Here is a 23454-nt window from a genome sequence, read left to right on the forward strand (position 1 = left end):
ACGTGACCAGCCCATCTGATTTTCGACACCTTGGCAAATGAGACAGCGTCCCTGATCCTTGATCGTCGACGGATGTCAGAACTCCGGATTCGTTCTCTCATTTGAGTGAAACGTGATATTCCAAGCATAGCTCTTTCTATTCTTCTTTGGGAGACCTGAATGGCGTTCTTATCTTGTTTGCGTAGGGCCCAGGTCTCTGAGGCATATGTTAATGCAGGAAGAACAGTGGAATCAAAGAGATGTGCCCGGAGCCGGAGGTTCTTCGTCCTCTTAGCTATTTCTTCGACGTTCTTGAAGGCGTTCCAAGCCGCTCTCTTCCTCCTGCGCAGCTCGGGTGCCAGGTCATTTGTCATGTTGACCTCTCGACCTAGGTACACATAGCTGTTGCATTCGGAGATGGTCGTTCCATTGAGAGCGAATGGGGCGTCAGGAACAAGGCTGTTTCTCATAGTCTTCGTAAGATTCAGCTGTAGTCCTACCTTTCCACACTCACGGTCAAAGTCGGCCAGCATTTGTGCCGCTTGGCTGATGTTTGGTGTTATTAAAACAATGTCATCAGCAAAGCGGAGGTGGTGTAGTTGCCGACCATCTATCTTCACTCCCATTCCTTCCCATTCCAGTCGTCGCATGATGTTCTCGAGGGTGGCACTGAAGAGTTTCGGTGAAATGGTATCACCCTGCCGCACCCCTCTCTTGACATCAACGATCACTTCTTTGTAGAATGGTGAGATCCTGGTAGTGAATCCGCAATACAGCTCACGGAGGATCCTGATGTATTGGGCTTGAATGCCCTGATTGGCTAGGGCTTCAATGACCGCTTCCGTCTCAACAGAATCAAAGGCCTTCTTTAAATCAATGAACGTTAAGCAGAGCGGCATCTTGAACTCCCGAGAAACCTCAATGAGTTTGGTTATCGTGTGGATATGGTCGATGGTGCTGAATCCTTTGCGGAACCCTGCTTGCTCACATGGTTGTCCTTCATCTAGTGTTCTGCCAATCCTATTCAGGATGACTCGAGTGAACAACTTGTAGATGACAGACAATAGGCAGATCGGGCGATAGTTGCCAATGTCATGGATGTCTCCCTTCTTGAACAGTAGTACGGTCCTGCTGGTTTTCCATTGAGATGGAACCTTGCATTCAGACAGGTAGCGAGTGAAGAGCCGAGCCAGTGTATTGATGAGTACTGACGGCAGGTTCTTCAGGTGTTCAGGTCTGACCTTGTCTGGGCCGGGTGCTGTTTGCTTCTTTACTGACGAAATGGCGTGTCGGATTTCGGAAGGGAGAACGTTGGGAACGGCATACCCATCCTGTGGAATTTGGTATGTCGGCAAGTGGACATGGCTATCGAAGAGATTTGAGTAGAAGTCATGGATAATCTTCTCCATTGCCGTTCTGGAGGATGTGATGGATCCATCAGGACATCGGAGGGCAGTCATCTTGGTCTTATAGTTGGCGAAGGACAGGCGGGCGTTACGAATACTTTTCCCGGCTTCTGCCGCATCTACCAGTACTTCTGCTCTTCTCTCTTTGAGGTCTTCCTTGATCGCATCTCTGCACTGCTTTGCAAGCTCGGACGTTAGCTTGCGGTTGCCTGAGGCATGCGCCAAACCACGCTGGCGAATTAGCTCAAGAGTTTTCGAAGATAGGCGACTTTTTGTGGCTATCTCTCTCTTGGCGTTCCTCGCACATTCATGGAGATGCTGAACCAGTCGATCGTATTCCTTGTCAATGTTGTCAACAATGGCATCTTCCCATGTTGCCGCAATAGTACCAAAGAGTTCCCAGTTGGTGGTCGTTCTGGGAGTTCTCTTTTTGAACTTTGCAGCCCTTTCTCCCCGCTCTGTGAAGTAGAATTTTGCACGAAGGAGACGGTGGTCCGATCCCGTTCGAAATTTTGGGACAACAGCGACATCAGTCAGGCAAAACCGTCGATTGAATATGATGTGGTCTATTTCGTTGTGGAATCGTCCACCGGGAGACTCCCATGTCCATCGTTTAGATTCTGCCTTCTGGAACTGTGAGTTACCATGAATGGTCTTGGTCGACATGATGAACTCAGACAGTCTCTCACCCTGTTCGTTCCATTCTAGGCCATGGGTCCCGATGTGAAGTTCTTCAGCTGATCTTCTCGGTCCTATCTTGGCATTAAAATCACCCACAATGATCTTGTAGAAGGTGTGGTCTTCTTTATAGAACTTCTCTAGCTCCATGTAGAACTTCTCGATTTCTCTTTCATCATAATGAGATGTTGGTGCGTAGACAACGAAGATAGAAACTGCAGGCAGTGAGCCACATCTATTCAAATGTAAACGTCCGATTCGGGTTGTTAGGCATTCGAATGAATCAATGCTCTTGGCCAAGTTTGTGTTGACAAGGACACCGACGCCTCCAACACCTCTTTTATCGCATGTTCCGAGGAACAATTCTTCTCCAGTGTCGAAAACGGCATGGTGAGATTCGTGTCTTCTTGTCTCGGTCAGACCAATGATGTCGTACTTGATCATTCGCGCTTGTACCATCAGGTCCTCGATGGATTCATCTGATGCTAGCGTACGTGCATTGAAAGTACAGACGATCATTTTTGTCTTCCTTCGTTGTGGCAGCCTAGGTCGGCCTTGAGATTTTGTCGGCCTCTCCTTTCTCATCCTTCTCAGTGCTGCCATGTCGGTGAAGCCTTCAGGGTCAGGTGAATGAGACCAGTTGTAGTTACTGGTTTTGGCATATTGAATACACAGCGGATAGCTTGCCAGGCTCTTCCGTGCGGGCGGAATACTCTCGGTAGCTTGCCAGTCTTTCCGAAAGGTATAGAGGCTTTTGGGGTGACCTCTAATCACCCTTGTAGGTGTTACCATATTTGAACCCTATCAAATATGGTACGACAATTCCAGAAGACGGGTATTTATTGTCTTATGATGTTTTGGATAGGATGGTCATATCCACAATGTTGTTATCTGAAGTCATGAACATGGAACACTTCCTATATCTGTCTGTCCTCTACTATTTAATAGTGTGAGAGTCCTTGACATATAAGTCTTTCACCTCCACTGTAAAGTTGATTCCTACGTACTTTATATTTTTGGAAACACCATAATAAAATTATTTTTTAAAATATTTTCTTCTAGCTTGTTGCTTATATATAGAAATGCAACTTTTTTTTTTGGCACTAACTGTAGTATGCTACTTTACTGCATTGTTTCTAAAAGTTTTGGAGAGTCTGTGTTGTCCCTTCTGCCTACTCCCCTGGCAGCACAGTGGCTGCCATATTTCAGAGCCTATTAGACAGTCAGATATGAGCCAGCAGTGATGAGACACATGGGTCCTCATGGGATAGGGGGTGGAACCGGCCCTTTTCCCTTGCCCGAATGAGAAGCAGAGTTGCCGCCCACGAATGGCTCCTCTGGCTACTTATTGAGCTCCTTAACGGCCATGAACCCAGAGGCACACAAACAATCTCAGAACCCAGCAGCTTTGGGCAGAAATCCCTCTGGACTTAATTACTAAAATATCAGAATTCCAAAATCGTTACTGCGCCTGTGCGACATCATATGTTCTTCATAATCAGCAATAGAAAACAAATGATCTAAAGGATGCCTTTTCGGCATGTCTGTTTGTTGGGGGAAAATTCCAAACAATAATGTCCGGTCTTCTGCCAAAATATTGAATGGAATCAAAGCAGAAACAGAGTAAAGTGGAAATTATCTGCCACTCAGGCAGAGGGAGGGGTGGGATGCGGGGTATACTGGGGTACTTGGTGGTGGAAAATGTGCACTGGTGAAGGGATAGGTGTTTGATCGTTGTATGACTGAGACATAAACTGAAAGCTTTGTAACTGTTTTCACGGTGATTCAATTAAAAAAAAGTTTTGGGGAGTCTAAGATATTCTATGTGTACTAGCATCATCTGCAAATTGTGATTGATAGTTTTAACTTCTTTTGCAATTTGAATTCTTTTGATTTCTTTTTATTGCCCTGTTGCTGTGGTGAGGACTTCCACTGTCACTGTCCTCCTGTTGTTCATTGATTTACTCGAGTGGACATCAGCAATATCTCCATTGTGAGACTTGTTGTTACTGTTTTTGGCATATTGAAAATGTCATGGGTAGCTTGCCAGGCTTTGCTGTGCGGGTGGAATACTCTTGGTAGCTTGCCGGGCTCTCCAAGAGGGGTGGAGAAATCGAACCTGGGTCGGCTGTGTGCAAGGCAAACGCCCTACCTGCTATGGTATCACTCCAGCCCGAGAGGACTTTCAAACCTATTTTAATAACAGTGGTGAAAGAGGGCATCTTTACCATATCCTGATCATAGACAAAGGCTTTCTGTTTTTCACTGCAGAGTATGATGTTAACTGTGAGCTTGTTGTATATGGTGTTTACTATAATAGGGAAGTTCCTCATTTACAGTTTTGACATGAATGGGTGTTGAATCTTGCCAAAAGTTTCTTGTATCTCTAGATAATGATTTGTCTTTTCTGTTGACATAGTGTATTATATTAATTGATGAATATACTGAACCAACTTTGCATTCCTAAATTAAACTTACTCATACTATGTTATCCTTAATGTAGATGTGCTATTTAATTGGGTTTGCTGAGATTTTATTCAGGATGGGCTGGAGCGATAGCACAGCGAGTAAGGCGTTCGCCTTGCATGCAGCCAACATGGCCAACCCGAGTTCTAATCATCCACCCCTCTCGGAGAGCCAGGCAAACTACTGAGAGTATCTTGCCCACGCGGCAAAGCCTGGTAAGCTACCCGTGACGTATTCAATATGCCCAACACAGTAACAACAAAGTCTCACAATGGAGATGTTACTGGGCCCGCTCAAGAAAATCGATGAACAATGGGAGGACAGTGACAATTTGCATTTTATATATCTGTTGTATTGGGATTGTTTTCTTTTTAATTCGTATCTGTCTGCTTTGATAGGGTAATACTGAACTCAGATAAAGAGGAAAATTTCCTGTATTTCTGATATTCTGTAAGTACAAGAAGAATAGGCCATAGGTCCTCCTTTAAAGGTATATAAATGAGAGGGTGTACAGTTAGGTAGAACAAGAGAGTAGAGGGGAGGGCACTTCCCATGCATATGGCTGACCTGGAGTGGATCCCAGGTTCTCATAAAGTCCCCCAAGCACTAACAGAAATGATCCCTGAGCAGAGAGGTAGGAGTAAAACATTAGCATCACAGGCCAAGTCGAAAAAGATTTGACTGAACTCCCTTGGAAACATTTCACTGTATTTAAAACAACATTTGTTTAATTATTTAGCCAAATTCCAGCATTAAACATCAGACTATTCATAATGGATTAATAAAATATTGCACAGAAGTGTGAAAATTCTAGAAACTTTGCACACATAAAGAGCTGATTGATTGAGCTGAATTTCTATTTCATTGTGATATTATAATTTATAAGAAAAACTTATTTGGTAATTTGTATGACATATTTGGTCTTCAACCAAGGTTCCATACTCACAGTTCTCCCAAAGCCTTGGAATTCCTAAAGTATTGAGGATGATAAAGTTGTTATGGTAATAAGGTAACCTGGGGAGTCTCCTAACAATGGAGGTTGGTTGCTGGAGGAAGGACCACTTGGTCAGAGGGTAGGAAATCCCCCTTCCCAAAGAGAGGAGTGAGCAGGAGTTTGGGTTCAACAGCCAATGACCAATGAGTTAATCACTTATATATGCCCTGTGCACCCCACGGATTTGCAGATTTTTGAAACAGCTTCTTGGGAGTCTGAGTACTCAGCGAATGGAACTGGAAGTTATCTTTGGGTAGAAGGTGTCAGAATTGAGCCTAACATTTGGGCAAACACCTTTCTTTTGTCTAAGAATTTCCTGTTACTCTGGGGAAGCCTCCAAACCACTCACTGTGAAAAATATTCAAGAACTACTCACCAAACACAGTAATGTTAGATTTCACAGAAATCACAAAGATTATTTATACTACAGAAATTTTGTAGTAGCAAATATTTATAATGAAACTAGTATTAAAATGTTTGCTTCCTTTGAAAGCACCACCATATTGTACCTGATTTCTCTCAGACATAAGAAAATCAATTCGTCCCCCAGGTAGTCCAAGTTCAATATAAGTTTTTACTAATCGGAGGTCTGCACTGTTTCCTAGAAAATAAAGAACATGGGAAAATTATGTCTAAAGGATAAAATAAAGTAAAAGCTACAAAGTATACATTTATTTTTACAGTTTTAAAAAGCATATCTCAGTTATGAATAAATAATGTACCTACAAATCTACCATTTTTAAATTTTACTTCTACAAGTAAGGCAGTGTTTTATATTTTGTGGGGTTTTTTTTTGGGGGGGGTCCATAACCGGTATGATTCAGGGTATACTCCTGGGTCTGCACTCAAGGTTCACTCCTAGCTGTGCTTGGGAGGTCATATTGGGTGCCGAGGATTGAACCATGTGTCAGTTGTGTGCAAGGTAAGTGCCCTGTCATCTATACTACTCTGTGGCCCCTATAGTTTTGTTTCTAAGGAGGTTCACATCCATTGATGTATTCATTTTGCCACCTATTGACATATTTAACTGTAATATATCACTCGGTCATGGTCACGGTCCTCCCGTTGTTCATCGATTTGCTCGAGCGGGCCCAGTAATGTCTCCTTCATGAGACTTGTTGTTACTGTGTTTGGCATATTGAATATGTCACGGGTAGCTTGCCAGGCTCTGCCGTGCGGGCGAGATACTCTCGGTAGCTTGCCGGGCTCTCCGAGAGTGGCAGAGGAATCGAACTTGGGTTGGCCATATTGGCTGTGTGCAAGGCAAATGCCCTACCATTGTGCTATCGTTCCAGCCCAATATATCACTATATATCACCAATTCAGTTTGGTGATACTGGCTACAGTAGCAATGAATAACTTAAGCATTCTTTACTATCACCTCTCAACATGTTAGTTGAACAAAACTTAAATGCATTTTAGATTTAGAATTTATCTGTTAACTTTTTTATGGGGTACTGGTTAAAGTTTAAATAAAAATCTTGGCACACATCAAAAAGAACAAGAACAACCAGTGTTGGCATAGATGCAGAGAGAAAGGGACTCTATTTTTATTCATTGCTGGTGGGGCTGTCGACAGGTCTAGCCTTTCTATAAAACAGTATGAACAATCCTAAAAAAACTAGGAATTGAGCTTCCATTTGACCCAGCAACTCCACTACTTGGCCCGAACACAAAACAGAGAAAAGACATTTGCATCCCTATGTTCTTTGCAGCACTATCCACAATAGTCAAAAATCTGGAAACAACTGAAGTGTTAAAATGATACTGTGGTACATATATACAATGGGATATAACTTGGACAAAAAAAGATAAAAACCATGCAATGTGCTCTACATGAAGGGACGTGGGAAGTATCGTATTGAGTGAAGTTAGAGCGAGAGATTTCTAATTTCAGATTATATATGCGATATAAAGAAACATAACGGTGGAATAATGAATGTGCAAAGACAATGGACACATAAGTCTTCATAGGAAACATGCCACTTGAGTGTGGGGAGAGGTTGGGGTATAGGAAGGGAGGGGGCAATGACTATGATGGAGGGAAGAGTTCAACCCGCAGGAGGAGGTGGTGCTAAAATGTGGTAAAGTGCTAAGTATGAAACCCTGTTAGCAACAGCACTGTAACCAGTGCCAAAACGCATGCCACCTACCAAACCAAATCAAACCAAAACAAACCAAACCTGACCAAATGTTCCTAAAGGTCAGACTGGTAGGTGCAAGGTAAACGGGGTTGGGGTACGACTGGAGAGGAACTGGTGAAGAACATGGACATTGGTGAAGGGATTGTTGTCAAAATGTATGCCTGAAATCCAATCATGAATAATTTTGTAATTTTATGTGGACTAAAACAAACAAACAAACAAACAAAACCCCTTAATAATCTAAGATTGTTAATTTTAATTACCTTGGTTGGTGGGTGTGGTAACACCCATTACGAAGAGGTGTGAAAATGTACTCCTAAAAATATACATATATAAAAGTATATATATATATATATAGTTTTATGAACCTGCATGCCTCAAGAAAAATAAATCAATAGGAAATAATCGCAATATAATACAAAATATAAAATTTTCTTTAAAATTAGCATGGTGAATTTTAAGTTATTTTTTTGGGCCACTTCCACTGTGCTCAGGGGTTATTTCTGGCTCAGGAATTACTCCTGGTGGGTTTGGAGAACTAAATGGGATGCTGAGGATCAACCCTATGTGAATCATATATAAGTCAAGCTCATTAGCTGCTGTACTATTGCTTCAGCCCCATCTTTTTGTTTATGGAATATTAACACACAATAAATAATTGCTGAATTTTAAATTTATCCTTTGAATATTTTACCCCTTAGGTATTTCATGTACTGCTTTATTTGATTTCAAAAGGAGTATGTCTACTATTTTGCTACGAAGTATGTTTCCATTGACTGGAAATATAAATGCTTTAATTACTTAACTAGTATAGTGCTATTTGAAGCTTAACTTTGGTTGTAACATTTTTTTTGTGTGTGTGTGTGTGGTGCCAGGGATCAAACTAGGGACTCAATTATGCAAGCCAGAAACTCTACCAAAGACATATCCCCAATGTATGAACTAACTTTTTTTTTGGGAGGGGGGGTGTTAGGGGTTACTCCTGGTTCTGTGCTCAGGGGACCACATGGGATGCTGGAGATGGAACCTGGGTTGGCCACGTGCAAGGCAAATGTCCTATCCACTGTACTATCTCTCTGACCCCAAACTAAATTTTATTAATAGTTTCTTACTTAATTGCTGATAGGATAATGGTATACTTATAAACTTCCTTATATTTATTTGCCTTTAAATTCTGGGAATTAAGTTTTACTTACTAAATTGACTGAAAAGGATCTACTTGACGATGTTTTTGATACCTGTATTTTCTATAATGCTAAAGTCTGAGTAGCGTGTGATTGTTAGGTTGGCTCTGTATCCCATCTCTTAATTTGCTTTTATTCCCACATTTGTACAAATTTTATGCTGGTTTGTTAGAACATAAGACATTCTGGAGGGGGTTTTGGACCATGCCTGGCAGTGCTCAGGGCTTACCCCTGGTGGTGCTCGTGGGGGTTATTTGCGGTACTGGGCAATGAACTTGTCCTATCCCCTGGATAATCTCTGGTCTTAGGACAATTTTTAAGAAGAGTTCATAATAATATTTAATAATTCTTGCAGATTTTCTTTTTCATTGTCACTGGCTGATACTTTTTTTTTTTTTTGGGGTCACTCCCAGCGATGCACAGGGGTTACTCCTGGCTCATGCACTCAGGAATTACTCCTGGCGGTGCTCGCGGGACCATATGGGATGCTGGGAATCGAACCCGTGTCGGCCACGTTGGCTGTGTGCAAGGCAAATGCCCTACCGGCTGTGCTATCGCTCCAGCCCCGGGCTGATACTATTTTAATTGAGAGACAAGGGCAATTTCTGATGTGGAATCAGTATATAAAATAGAATGCAAAAATAAAAAGGTGCTAAACTATTAAGAGATGTTCAATATAGTTTAAGGGTACCAGTTACTTATATTAATCTTATAACACAAAAAATGATAGCCCAAAATAAGGTCCAGGGATATAGATGCAGTAGTGGATACCCAACACTGTTCTACATCACTGTGATATCCAGCACTGCCAGTTATGATTCTGGGCACCAGAAATGTGATTCTGCCAGAGAGATAGTACATGGGTAAAGGTGCTTGCTTTGCACTCCACATGGTACCCTGAGTGCTGTCAGATGTGATGGCTGAACTTAGAATCAGGAGTAATCCCTCAGCATTGCAAAGTGTAGCCCAAAACCAAAAAACAAAACAAAAAAACACCCAAAAACACCCAAACAAAAAAAAACCCCAAACCCAAAACAAAACAAAAACAAAACAAAAACAAAAACAAAACAAAACAAAAAACAAAACTGGCAGCTGTAGAGTCAGGACATCAAAAAGCGCATTGCCTTGCATGCAGCCAACCCAGATTCGATCCCCAGTATCCCGTTTAGTTCTCAAGCCCCACCAGGAGTGATTCCTGAGCACAGAGCTGGGAGTTTAAGCCTGAGCACTGTTGGGTGTGGCCCCCAAACTTCAACAACCCCCTTTCATCACTAAAAACACCTAATTGTGATCCCTCTGTGTGTTACAAATAAGTGTGTGCAAGGAATGCAATCAGGTATGCAAAACTCAGTGAGTGCAACAACCAAAAGTATGTGGATATTGTAACCAAGTATGTGTTCCCCAGACATCTCAACAACTGCAACGAGGTGAAGGGAAAGGGGAAACACACAGTGAACTCTATATAGAAGCAAAGTCACTGCTCTCCCCTCAAAGACAATGACCCCGTCTTCGAGAACTGTCTTAGTCATGCAGCATTTGTACCTAGCCCAGTCTACCTTGACAGCAGTTAATAGAGACAGAGTTTTCTGATCCTACAGAGTGGGGTTTGAGGTAGAGCCTGGGGGGATGGATAAAAAGTCATAGTAATAGGTACTATGTTAAAACAAGTAAGAATTCACTCATTTTAAAGAGGCAAATACATTATAATATTAGAGGACTAAATTACAAGCACCTGGCGCAAAACACATGATCCCTTTTCAGAAATGAAATGTTCCCATTCCTCTGAGCAAACATTACAAGAGCAGTGGCATCTGTTCCAGATCACCTTGTCTGAAAGCAGCTATAAGAGAAAGTTGGAACAGCTCAAGGGGAGCAGCTGTTGGGTTCTTTTTTCAGTTTTCCAACCTTGAGTGACCAAAGTAGTCAAACGGCAGCAATTAATGAGTCATCATCTCGGCTTACCAAAGAGTTTAGATTTTTATGTCTTATTTCATAAAGCATTAACAAAAAAGATTGATTTCATTAATATTCTTCCTTTTTCGGTGGTATGGGGAACACCTGGAAGTGCTTAGGACTTTCTCCTGGCTCTGTGCTTTGGTATCACTGCTGGCAGGCTCAGGATACCCTCTTGGGGGTAGGAGAAATGGCTCAATGGACTAAGCTTATGCTTTGTACTCAGGAGGCCTGGGTTCAATCTTTGAACTCAGAGGCTGGAGAGAGAGAGTACAGTGGGTGGGGCATTTGTCTTGCATGCAGCTGACTTGGGTTTGATATCTGATACGCCAAATGGTCTCCTTAACCTCTGCCAGGAATACTTCCTAAGTGCATAACCAGGAGTAATGCCTGAGCATCACTGGGTGTGGACCAAAAAACCAAAACCAAAACCAAAACAAAGTCAATCTTTGGAACCTGCTGGTCTCCCAATCACACTGTAAAAAGTACTCCCGAGTACTTGCCATATCTTTGCATACAGTCAGGAGTAGCCCCAAGCATGACTGTGTGTGTGTGTGAAAAATGAGACAAAACCAATTTCACAGCTCAGGCCTATGTTTAGTATTTGCTGTTACTGCAACAACAGGGTCGTACTTGTGATCTAGGGCACCTTCCTTGGTGATGTGGGGTAGTGCCCAGAATTGGATTGGGGCCTCATCCATGCAATTCTTCATCATCAAGTCACATGCCAGGATCATTGTGTTTAGAACTTTTTGAATCCATAACATATTTTGTCAATTTTCTTCTTAAATAATCACTTTAAAGTACAGTAATATTTCACTAGCATAGAGTTATTTAGCATTTTCTAACCTAGTTTCTTCATTTAGGATGATGGTTGAAAAATATATCTTAGACAATTACAGCACTAAGCCAAGGAATTCAAAGTTTGAATTATGCCCTAAGTTGTAGATCTTTTATTAGATACCAGTTTTCTATCCCATTAAGATTTGTAGCACACAGCAAAATACAAAGACTATCAGATGCAGACAAAATAATTGCATGAGGTGAGAAAGCTGCCAAAGAGAAAGAAAAATTTATAGATAAATGAAATGTAGACTCATGAATGCCACTTCTATAGAAAATTCAACTATAAAGGAAATTGAACTTTACACAGAAAAATTAAACATATTCTGGCTTAAGAATGTATGTAAGATTTAATAAACAAAAGAGAAGTATTTCAGTTCAAACATTAAATAAAACTAAGTAAGATCCATTAGGAATACAGAGGAGCTGTGGATCACATACCATCTAAACCATGCACACAGACTATAAGATGTACTCCTTCTTCAGAACCACCCTCTTCTTCAATGCTAAAGTAAGGGACCGAGGATGCTAGGACAGGAACATCACTGTACATGAAGCCAGGTAGCTTAAGCTGCCGTAATTCTTCTTTTGCCTGAAGGAAGCTGAAGCAAAATATGATAAAACATCTTCACTACTATGTTCAGTTTTCAGAATGAAACACAACCTACCAACTTCTGAGGATTGCAGTAGAGAAATCCCAGCAACATGTTTTTAAAATAATGAAAATACGTAAAATCAGTGCTTTTCTACATGATTTTAGTACATATTCTGATTAAATTCAATGAATACTTTAAAAGCTAAACTTGATACCAACTAAGAAGCTAGGAGTGGACTGAGAGATAAACAACAGATTCTATCAAGTTTTATACTGTATCATAGGGAAGTACAAAAAAGTCAACTACAACCTGGGGACTGCAAACATTAAAAAAACTTTCTAACATTGTATCATTTGAATTCTAAATGGTGTAGACATACTGGTAAAGACATATAGGTATGTTTTTATCAAGGACTCAAACATAGTTTGGTACTCAAAAGTGGCAAAAACTTCAGCTTTTAAGCATACTTTGATTCTTGAAGAGGGCTTTATCACCTCCCTGGTTTCACTAACTTTAAGCACCATGTATGGATCTTATTTATATGTCTGATCAGAGTAATCTGGGAATTACTCTGATCATACATATAACAAAACAAACCTAATGCAGACATGCCGACACCTTTTTACTCTAGGGATATAATTCTTTCTGGAGCAAGGTACAATACTTTGAAAACCAGTACCATGCTAGTAAACATAATTTTCAAATTATTTAGGGTATTTTACTGATACACGAAACATCAATTCTGTAAACCACTGATTTAGCTGAGGCAATTTGGGTCTGGAAAGTTCAGGAAGTTTCCAACAACCTAATTTTCATTATCTAATGTTGCCCTTATTTGCTAGTTGTACTTCTAAATCTAATTTATCTGGAAATTAATGGGGAAGTAATGATTTACTGTTGTTTTTTTTTTTTTAAAGGGGGTGGGGGGGCTGGAGCAATAGCACATCAGGTAGGGCGTTTGTCTTGCATGCAGCCGACCTGGGTTTGATTTCCAGCATCCCATATGGTCCCCTGAGCACCACCAGGGGTAATTCCTGAGTACAGAGCCAGGAATAACCCCTGTGTACTGCTGGGTGTGACCCAACCCCCCCCCCCAAAAAAAAGGGGTGGGGTTAAATTACATTGTGACTCCTAAAATAAAATTACCAATGGAAAATTGGTATTAGGAATATTTGGTCTTTAGAATAGGAAATGCAAGTGAAAAATTCATTGTCTGTCAAAAAGTAGTGAGCTAATTTCTCTACTTTAGATAATTACTCAAAGAATATTTGTTTTGTATTATGGAAACCAGAGAACATGTATATATATGTTACCAGAAAAATGTATGTTCTATATATATATATTGAGTAGCACAAACAACTGTGCTCCATTACTTACGCTTGTATTTGAGGTTTTGGTGAATTTTCATACCAGGAAATTGATGAAGTGAGGTGGTAAGAAGTGCTGCTTGGCTGCTTCGTAATGGCATCAAATTTACTTTTGGAATATTTAATACTACAAGGAGATTCTCGTGGTGCAGATGGAAAGGAAAGACAACCAGAAGTACAGACAGTAGGCATATTTATACCATCACTCAGGTATTCACTGTTTAGTTTTTCAGATTTTATAAGTCTTTCTTTCTCTGGTTCATCTCTATTTGTATAGTGATCATTAACTGTTCCATCCAAAGCGGAATAATCTGTTTCTTCATAATACCCATTCTGAACCATTTGCTGGTCCTGCTCTTCCTCCTCATTCTCATTACCCTGTTCCCCCTGAAGATCACTAATTTCTTTTTCAGAAGTCTCCCGAGTGTTAACTGAATTTCTGTAATTACTAGCACATGCATCAGAAATATCTGTATTTCTTTGAGAACCAAAGTAGTTTTCCACAAGCCCTTGTTTAACCATATCTAGACTGGCTGAAAAAGGGTCATTTGGATCTAAATGAATTTCATTTTTAACTGTAGGGACTTCTAGATCACTTTGTTTAAGACTTACTGTATCACTACTTTTTCTTTTTACAGTTCTATCTTCACTCCCTTCTGTATTAGTAGGAAAAGAATCTAATATAGCACAAGGAGCGCTTAAACAAACCAGTTCTGAATTTAAGGTAAATTCTGTTTCTGCAGAGTTACTAGGTTTATCAGGACTCAGGGAGCCTTTACACATATTGTCCAAGTTAGGTTTGGAGGTGCAACTACTTTTCACATCACTGGAAGTATCTTCATCTGAAAAAACAAATTGTAAAAAGTCTTTAGTGCTTGAACGTAAGGAAGGTATTGCTATAGTTTCATTGTCCAATTGCTCTGAAAACACAACACTCTGATGCTGCAAAGTAACACTTGACTTTTTACTATTGTCACATTTTGGCAAATCAATTGTTCCTAGATTTAGAACAGTTTTGCTATCACTTAGGTGGCTTTCTGGCACAACAGATTTCTTAGAATTTTCATCAGGTGATAGTTCATCATCAGAAGGCAGAGAGTTTATGGATGTCAAAGATGACTGTATTTCACTTAAAGCACTTGTACTCTCTGTACAATGGCTTCCTAATGAAATTTTTACATTATAGTCAGGTTTGATCAAAAGCTGAGAAAATAATCTTTCGTTATTGTAAGGGCTTTGCCCTTGCGTAGTGTCAAGTAGTACATCGGGATTTGAATGTGTTGCAAAAGAACTTGGTTCACTTTCAACACCAGAATCTGAAAACCTAGATGAGGCATATGTGGAATTATTATCTGGTAACTTAATTGTATCTCCGCTTACTACAACATGGTATTCTTTTGTAGAAGAAGCAGGTAGATCACTTCTTAATTTAGTGAATGATTCTCCAATAGGAAGACACTTTGCTTCCTGCAAAACTTCCTTTTCAAGGGTTATTTCTATAGATTTAGATTTACCATTAGACTCTAAGGACTCAAAGCTGGGTAGTTGCAAATTATCCACAAGTATTTCATTTGGTCGAAGTTCTGTCCAAGGTGCTATTTTTACAGTTATTTTCTCGCCGCTGAAAGCATCTTTATTACAGGGCTTTACTTCAATTGTCCTAACTCCTGGAGATGGGGTTGTCTGATGATCATGGCAATCATCTGATGAACTTCTGGATGCCACATTGTGTTCCACTTGTGTAATTTCACTATCATCCTGGGAGATATCAAGTTTACCTGAAATGGACAAATTTGCACAGAGATTTAGGCTGCCAGAGCTCAAAGTATCAAATATGTCTGGTTGCATATTTTCATTATCTGGAGACTTTTGTTCAGTTCTGTCTGTATTAGTTGGTAAATAGCTAGCTTCCTTTTGACTTCTCTGTCTGGTGTAGGTCTTTAGGTCAAAATGATATCCACATAGTGTGGGCTCCAGACCTTCCTTCTGACTATCTGAAGGATTATCTTCAAAGCACTTAGAGAGATCATTTGATGGTATACTTTTCAAACACTTGTAGCCTACCAAAACCACAGAATCCTTAGAGTTCTGTTTTATCAATTTTTTTGTGTTTTCAGGTTTCATTGTTTTCATGAGTTTAGTAACCTTAACCTTGGATTTATGTGATTCTTCATTCTTTCCTCTTAGAGATTTTGTTAGCTGCTTTTCACTTTCTGTATACCAAAAACTGGAGGCACCAGCAGGGCTAGAAAGTCCAGCTACAGAGCTTTCTTCAGTTTCATATTTATCCATTCTACTGGATTCTGATCTCTGAAGATTCTGAATTCCCATCCAAGGTGCATCTAAGTCTTTTATCCAAAGAAAAAGAGATTCAGTTTTAAAACAAGGTGTGAATCATAATTAAGACTACTTTTTCTAACTATAACTTTCTGAGATCCTCAAAAGTAAATAAAACTAGAGGAGAAAAAGAAGTGCCCCATATTATGGAATAATTTATGTGTATTAGGAATAATACACCAAAAAACAACACATATGGCTTATATATTGGAGTATACTTACCTTCAGTAATTGAATCTAAATACCTATCTTCAAAGATTATAGGCAATGAATTGAGATCTCCATCTAATTCGCTACATTCAATTGGTAGGGGTGGAAGAGAATTGCAGAAGGAAGTATTTTTGATAGCGGTGCACATCTGTAGATGACTCTGAGCACTGAAAAATATTTCTTAAGTTAGAGTGTAATTAATAAAAAAGAACTACATACAATTCTACTATATTGGCGCCTTTCCTGTCCTGTTCACTATTCTTATAACCCTCAATGAAAGATATCCTTAGTCAAAAAGAAAAACTGTAGGGATGGAGAGATAGTACAGGGATAACATACTTACCTTGCAAGTACCCCAGGTTCAATGCCCAGCACCACATATGATCCTCCAAGCAACACCAAGAGTGATTCCTGAGCACAAAGCCAGGAGTAAGCCCTGAGCACCACAGGGATAACATACTTACATGGGCATGGTCCCAAAATAAGCAAACAACCCTCCCGCCCAAATTTTGTTAAAATTAAAATATATTTACAGAAAATGACTGATTTAAATCATAATTTTATTGATAAATTATTTGCATAATTTGTAATTATATTCTACAACTTGTTATTTCAAGGTAAGTTATTTATGGTTAACGTCTAAACTAACTTCTCATTTATGGAGCATAGCTATACAACAGATATATCACAGGTTCAAAGGCTAATAATAATTTGATGACAACGTTAGAAAAATGTTTTCCATTGTTATTGCTATATTTACCTTATACTGATGAATAAAATTAACACTTATTTTTAAAAAGCTGTGTAACTTTCTATATTAAATACATACTTTAAAAAAAAGTGTTTTTATTTTATTTTATTTTTTTCTATTTGGGTCATACCCAGAGATTCTCCTGGTTTACTCCTGACTCTGCATTCAGGAATTTCTCCTGGTGGGGCTTGGGAGACTATATGGGATGCCAAGGATTGAACCTGAGTTGGCTGCATGCAAGGAAAATGCCCTGCATGCTGGACTTTTGCTCCAGCCCCAAATATATACTTTTTGCATTTATTTTATTTTTATTTTTGACAAAACCTGGTGGAACTGTGTGTTGGGAAGTGACTTCCAGCGGTATTCAAGAAACCATGCAGTGCTGAGAATCAAAATGAGTTTGGTCTCACGTAAGACAAATGCCTTAACTCCGTATTATGACTTATCTCTTTGTCTCCATGGGGGCGGGTGTTTCTAAGCAGTGCTCAGGGGTATCTTGGCCATCTGGGCTGGAGTTTTAATGTGAGGGTCGGCAGATGCAGTGCTGCTTGGGTCCTGTGGTGCCAGAAATTACTAGGTATATGCTGATGGTGCGTGATGTCCACCTAGGGGACACTGGGCAGTATATGGGGACCTCGAGGACTATATACCCAGTGATACTGGGGAGAGGAGCCTATACAGTACCAGGAATGGACCAAGATTTATCTGCATGTGAATGATGCACCTTAATCCCTATTCTATCTCTTATGCTTCTAAATATTTTTTTAAACAAACCATTTCTACGGAAAACTTCAAAGAAATCTGAGAGAATAATGAAATAAACCATACCATTTTGTTCTTCCTGTTTTATCTATACCTCCATTCACTAATTGATGCCATACTCTTATTAATATTCCTGGCTTTTCACAATCACAGGCACTGGGATATAGAAATCTTAGCTGTAATATTTTGACTAATAAACATGATATACAGTATTTTTATCACCTGAAAGAATAATCTGTTATCTTTCCATTTAAAATTCTATCCCAAGTCTCTATCAAGTAAACAAGTAAAAACTGTTATTTTTTCAATTTAGGTTTTTTCTTCTTTTTCTTTTTCTTTTATAATGAAAGTCAATTCTAAATCCTTCTCAGGTGTTATAGGTCTGTCACCTTTCCTCAACCTCAAGCAAATAATTTTAGGAGAATAGTGAAATAAAATAAGTAAAAGGAGAAATAAGAGAGAAGGGAAGGTGGATGGAGGGGGAGAAGGAAGGGGAGGGGAGAGATGTGGATAAATATGTCTTAAGGTAAAAGAAAGGAAATATACCTCTTGGGAGTTGCAGACAGATGTGCCTCATCTTAGTTTTTATATGCTATAGAATTTCACATGAATAAAATCACGTAATGTTTATTTTCTTTTGGTAGGGTGCATACTGGTGGTTATTTGAGCTTACACCCGGCAGGGCTCTGAAGACCGTATGTGGTGCTGGGGATTTGACTCCAGGGCAGCCATGTGAAAACCAAGTGTCTTCCCAGTTTGTAGTCTCTTTCCAGGCCAGTGCTGGTTCTTTGCTCAGTCTGACGACCTCAAGAGTGTGTGTGTGTGTGTGTGTGTGTGTGTGTGTGTGTGTGTGTGTGTGTATGTATCACTCTATCACTTTCATCCTGCTGTTTGTCAATTTACTTGAGCAGACACCAGTAATGTCTCTATTCGTCCCAGTCCTGAGATTTTAGCAGCCTCTCCTTACTCGTCTTTCCCAATGACTGGAGGATCTTTGAGGGTCAGGGGAATGAGACCCATTATAGTTACTGGTTCTGGTATATCAAATACAACATGGATACCTTGCTAGGCTCTGCCTGTGCAAGCGGGATACCCTCAGTAGCTTGCAGGGAGCTCCGAGAAGCATACATTTCTCTCTATGATCTGTTGCCTACTGTCTGAACTCCATCAAAATGGTGTGGTAATTATGGACAATGGGTAGGCAGTGTCCCATGATGGTCTGGAAAGTGGTCTGGACTCCGTGCCAGGCTGTTTCCACTTGGGGAGCCCCAGAGGGGGCAGAGCAAGAGCCCTCCCCATCCCAAGGGACCCAGACCTGGCAGCCAACCTCCAGTACCCAACTACTCCCATGCTCCAGACTACATATGTATATAAATTACATATATATGTAAATATATGTAAATATATATATAATTCGGAGAGCCCGGCAAGCTACTCGGAGAGCCCGGCAAGCTACCGAGAGTATTTGATATGCCAGACACAGTAACAACAAAGTCTCCAATGGAGACGTTACTGGGCCCGCTCGAGCAAATCGATGATCAACGGGAGGGCCTTTACCTTTACTTTACTTTATTTGGGGGGGGGCATCGGGCAATGCTCATGGGTTACTCCTCGTTCTGCACTGAGGAATCACTGCTGGCTGTATTGAGGGGACCATATGGGATGCTGGGGATTAAACTAGGGTTGGCTACATGCAAGGCAAGTGCCTTATCCACTGTACTATTTTTCTGGCCCTACCGTCAAATTTTCTTTCTTTCTTTCTTTCTTTCTTTCTTTCTTTCTTTCTCTCTCTCTCTCTCTCTCTCTCTCTCTCTCTCTCTCTCTCTCTCTCTCTTTCTTTTTGGGTCTCAGCAATGCACAAAGGTTATTCCTGGCTCTGCACTCAGGAATTACTCCTGGCGATGCCCGGGGGACCATATGGGATGCTGGGAATTAAACCCGGGTCGGCCACGTGCAAGACAAACGCCCTCTCCGCTGTGCTATCATTGCAGTCCCATATTCTTTAATGTCAAAGAAAACCTGATAGAGATATATTCAGCAGGAAAAGAGAAGGCAGTACTAACCAAACTGCTATTTGTCGATTGCCTCGAGCAGGCCCCAGTAACGTCTCCTTCGTCCTAGCCCTGAGATTTTTCTAAAAAGTGCCATATTAAAGGCTCTTTCAGAGTTAGGAGAATGAGACCTTTCATTGTTACTGGTATTTGGCATATTGGGTACACCACGGGGAGTTTGCCAGACTCTACCATGTGGGCAGGTTACATTCGGTAGCCTGCCAGTTTGTCCAAAGTAGGAATGATAGCACAGCGGTAGGGCGTTTGCCTTGCACGCAGCCAACATGGCCGACCCGAGTTCGATTCCTCCACCCCTCTCGGAGAGCCTGGAAAGCTACCAAGAGTATCTCGCCCGCACAGCAGAGATACTGGCAAGCTACCGGTGACATATTCATATTCGATATGCCAAACTCAGTAACAACAAAGTCTCCAATGGAGATGTTACTGGGCCCGCTCGGTCACTAACATAGGACATCATAAAATAGAGGAATTTGAATTTATTTTATATAGCAAATTTACTGCTCTTTTGGTACTTGTCATATTTGGCTCAGAAAATTGCTACAATGAAGATATTTTTGGGGCTGGAGAGACAGCACAATGGGTAGGGTGTTAGCCTTGCACGCGGCCGACCTGGGTTCGATTCCCAGCATCCCATATGGTCCCCTGAGCATCGCCAGGAGTAACTCCTGAGTGCAGAGCCAGGAGTAACCCCTGCACATCGCTGGGTGTGACCCAAAAAAGCAAAAAAAAAAAAGATATTTTTTAACACCTAAAAACTTTCTAATGGCAACAATAAACAAGTGGAAACAATCATTTCCTAATTAATATTAGTTTAGGGGCAGGATACTAATCTGTCCTAGCACTTATAGAAACTTCTATAATGATGATCACTCATGGCCCCTTCTTTAAATAAGTCAGGTGGAGGGGACAGTATAGACCCACTTTAATAAGAAATTCAAGGTGCCTTCCAAACTACCAACTAACCAAACTACTTGTGAAAATCTGTAACAAATAATGAGGAATGCAGGGAGTTCTGATATGCAGAAGTGAAGTCAGTCCAATCGGATCAAATGGAAATCTGAATCCAGAGATGTAATCAAAGTTACTTAAGACAATATAGGGAAGGAGGTTAATGGTGCAATATGCTTTGTTATGTAAGGAGTGGGGTTTCATCATACACCCATCTTGGAATCATTGGGTGTAGCACCATAAAAAAAGTGGGCCTTTTACAAAATTAAATTCATTAGGACTTCTGACTTCAAATACTACTTTCTGCAACTGTAAATATTGTATATGCTGTCCACGGATAGATTCTAATACATAGATTTCATATAGAATGAAACAAAGTCCCTGTTATTTTTGGATTTATGCTACTCACTGAAGTTCTTGGTATGAAATGGCAGCTTCTCGTGGATGTTCAAAACAAAAGAAAGCCTCAGAAAATCTTCGTACCTGAAATATCACAAAAGAAAATATTAATGGTGTGGAAAATTTAAAAGTAAGTCAGGAAGAAAAAAAAAATCTTAAAATGGTAAAAGAAGAGAGTGAGAAGGCGGGGCCAAGTCAGTAGAGGAGGGTGCCCTATGAATTATACTGGACCTCTAATGAAAACATAGAAGTGACCCACGAACTCTGCAAGCAGCCCCATGGAGGAAGTGTACAACAGTAACCAGCAAACAGGTGTGGGAATATTTTCACAGAAAGAAATCTAATAGTAAGGAGCTCACATGGCAGCACAGCCTCCAGGATCAGGGAAAGATACAGTAGGCTGAAAATTCTCCACAGCCTTATGAATCTCTATACATGAGACTTGTGTAGAAGGCTGACCAGGCCATGCCAGGATCCAGGTGAACATCAACAGTTGGGTGCATGTGTCTGCAATACTAGACTGGGAGGTGATCCCTGTCTAGTACTCAAGACTAAGGTGGCAGCAGATGTCTGTGGAGTTGACAACAAAAAACTGTCCCCTCCCTCTATGTAAGTGAGCATAGTCATTCGCTCAGAGAGGAGACTGGATCTGAGAAATAAAGATGTTTGGTTCGGTGTGCATAGTGCCAAACTCAAGAACTAAGGCAATGGGGACAGGGGGAACTAGGAACACGGAGAGGTGGCATTGGTTTGTATTCTAAGTCTTGGCAATGTCTGGACGCAACACAAACTCAGCCCCACAGGCTCTGTACGGAATTGGTGAATGTGAACCTTAGATTACTAGAGAAGCCTGCAAAAAATCAAACCATCATCTCTAACTCATACAACACAGTAGACACAATGACGTTTAAGAGCCCACCAGAATTAATGGGTGAACACAAATGCTCCACAAGGTCCCTAAGCATCCAGGGGTCCTATGCCCTATATAATGCTAAAACCTTATATAACCCCCACAATGAGGACATTGTGACAAAGTGACAAAAGTCATTCAAAGACCTGAACAAGAGAACAAATTTCCAGCAAAGAGAAAATGTGAGAAGGTTTGAGGAAACAATAACCAGAAGACAATGAAGTACATGGTCACTGTCACTGTCCTCCCATTGTTCGTCGATTTGCTAGAGCGGGTCCAGTAACGTCTCCATTGTGAGACTTGTTTTTTAACTGTGTTTGGCATATCGGATACGTCACGAGGAGCTTGCCAGGCTTTGCCGTGGGGGCGAGATACTCTTGGTAGCTTGCTGGGCTCTCCGAGAGGGGCAGAGGAATCACTCTCGAGTCGGCCATGTTGGCTGCGTGCAAGGCAAACGCCCTACCCACTCTGCTATTGCTCCAGCCCGAAGTGCATGGTAGGTAAACTAAAATAGACTTCCAGAGTGACAGAAACTAAGATATAAATCACTGAGCTGAAAGGTAAAACAGAGTAAAAACATCAATAAAGAATAGAAGGAAGAGAGTGAAAGAATCATAGACAATATCAGAGAGTAAGATGCTAATTTCAAGAGGAACACCTCTGAATTATTACAGTTCCTAAGGAAAAGAAAAGAGAACAGGGCAAGAGTTTCATCTAATAACTTTTCAGTTTGAAGACCGAGTCATATATTACCCAGATCCAAATGATTCCGTTCCAAAAAAAAAAAACCCAAATTATTATTGTTGTACACTGTAATTAAAATGTAATTAAAAGCCAAACAGAATATCCTGAAAGCAGGTAGATCAGAGATACTGATATTATAGAAGGGAATCCTTATAAGGTTTACAGGAGATCTATCAAATGAAACGCTATGAGCCAGAAGACAGTGGTTGAATGTAACAACAAGTTGGTTGAAATATACATTCTAACAAGAATACCCTACCCATCTAGATCGTCATTCACCTATGAAAGAGTAACATAAAGCTTTACAGACAAACAACAGCTGAAGGAGTTCATGATTTTTGGGCTAGAAAAATAGTATAGGAGGTAAGACGTTTGCCTTGTGTGCGGTAGACCCAGACTTGATGCCTGGTACTGAATATGGTCCCTCAAGCACTGTCAACGCATAAAGGTGATTTCCAGAGTACAAAGTCAGTGGTAAGCCCTGAGCACTGCTAGATGTGGTCCCAAAACCCAAAGGGGGAAAACTGTTTCCAATCATTAAACATGTTTACAGTCATTACACCAGTTCATGAAACACTACATGGTCTCCTTTACAAAGAAGGAGACCATGTCTTATTAGCAGTCATAAGACACGAAAAGATAAAATGGTGGAGGAAGGAGCTTTACAACAGTATCTTACATAATGCACGCTACGCTCATTTGATTTGATTT

At 40.6% G+C, this 23454-nt stretch overlaps 1 protein-coding gene across 9 annotated transcripts in view; it reads right to left on the reverse strand.

Annotated features, from left to right (window-relative positions):
- FAM135A (family with sequence similarity 135 member A) overlaps nt 1-23454 on the reverse strand; it is a 142701-nt gene that overhangs the window by 22828 nt on the left and 96419 nt on the right. For 4 of the 9 annotated variants that reach the window (XM_056109591.1, XM_056109567.1, XM_056109583.1 and 1 more), the window contains 5 exons: nt 21100-21173; nt 16170-16324; nt 13621-15958; nt 12089-12249; nt 6033-6124 (listed from right to left, as the gene is read on the reverse strand). In XM_056109591.1, coding sequence (XP_055965566.1) covers nt 6033-6124; nt 12089-12249; nt 13621-15958; nt 16170-16324; nt 21100-21173 — 2820 coding nt within the window. The remainder of the gene's footprint in view (nt 1-6032; nt 6125-12088; nt 12250-13620; nt 15959-16169; nt 16325-21099; nt 21174-23454) is intronic. The other 5 variants (XM_056109611.1, XM_056109607.1, XM_056109600.1 and 2 more) reach the window with 3 other exon arrangements.

Source organism: Sorex fumeus, unplaced genomic scaffold (assembly GCF_029834395.1).
Source record: "Sorex fumeus unplaced genomic scaffold, SorFum_2.1 ptg000008l, whole genome shotgun sequence".
NCBI classification, from domain to species: Eukaryota; Metazoa; Chordata; class Mammalia; order Eulipotyphla; family Soricidae; genus Sorex; species Sorex fumeus.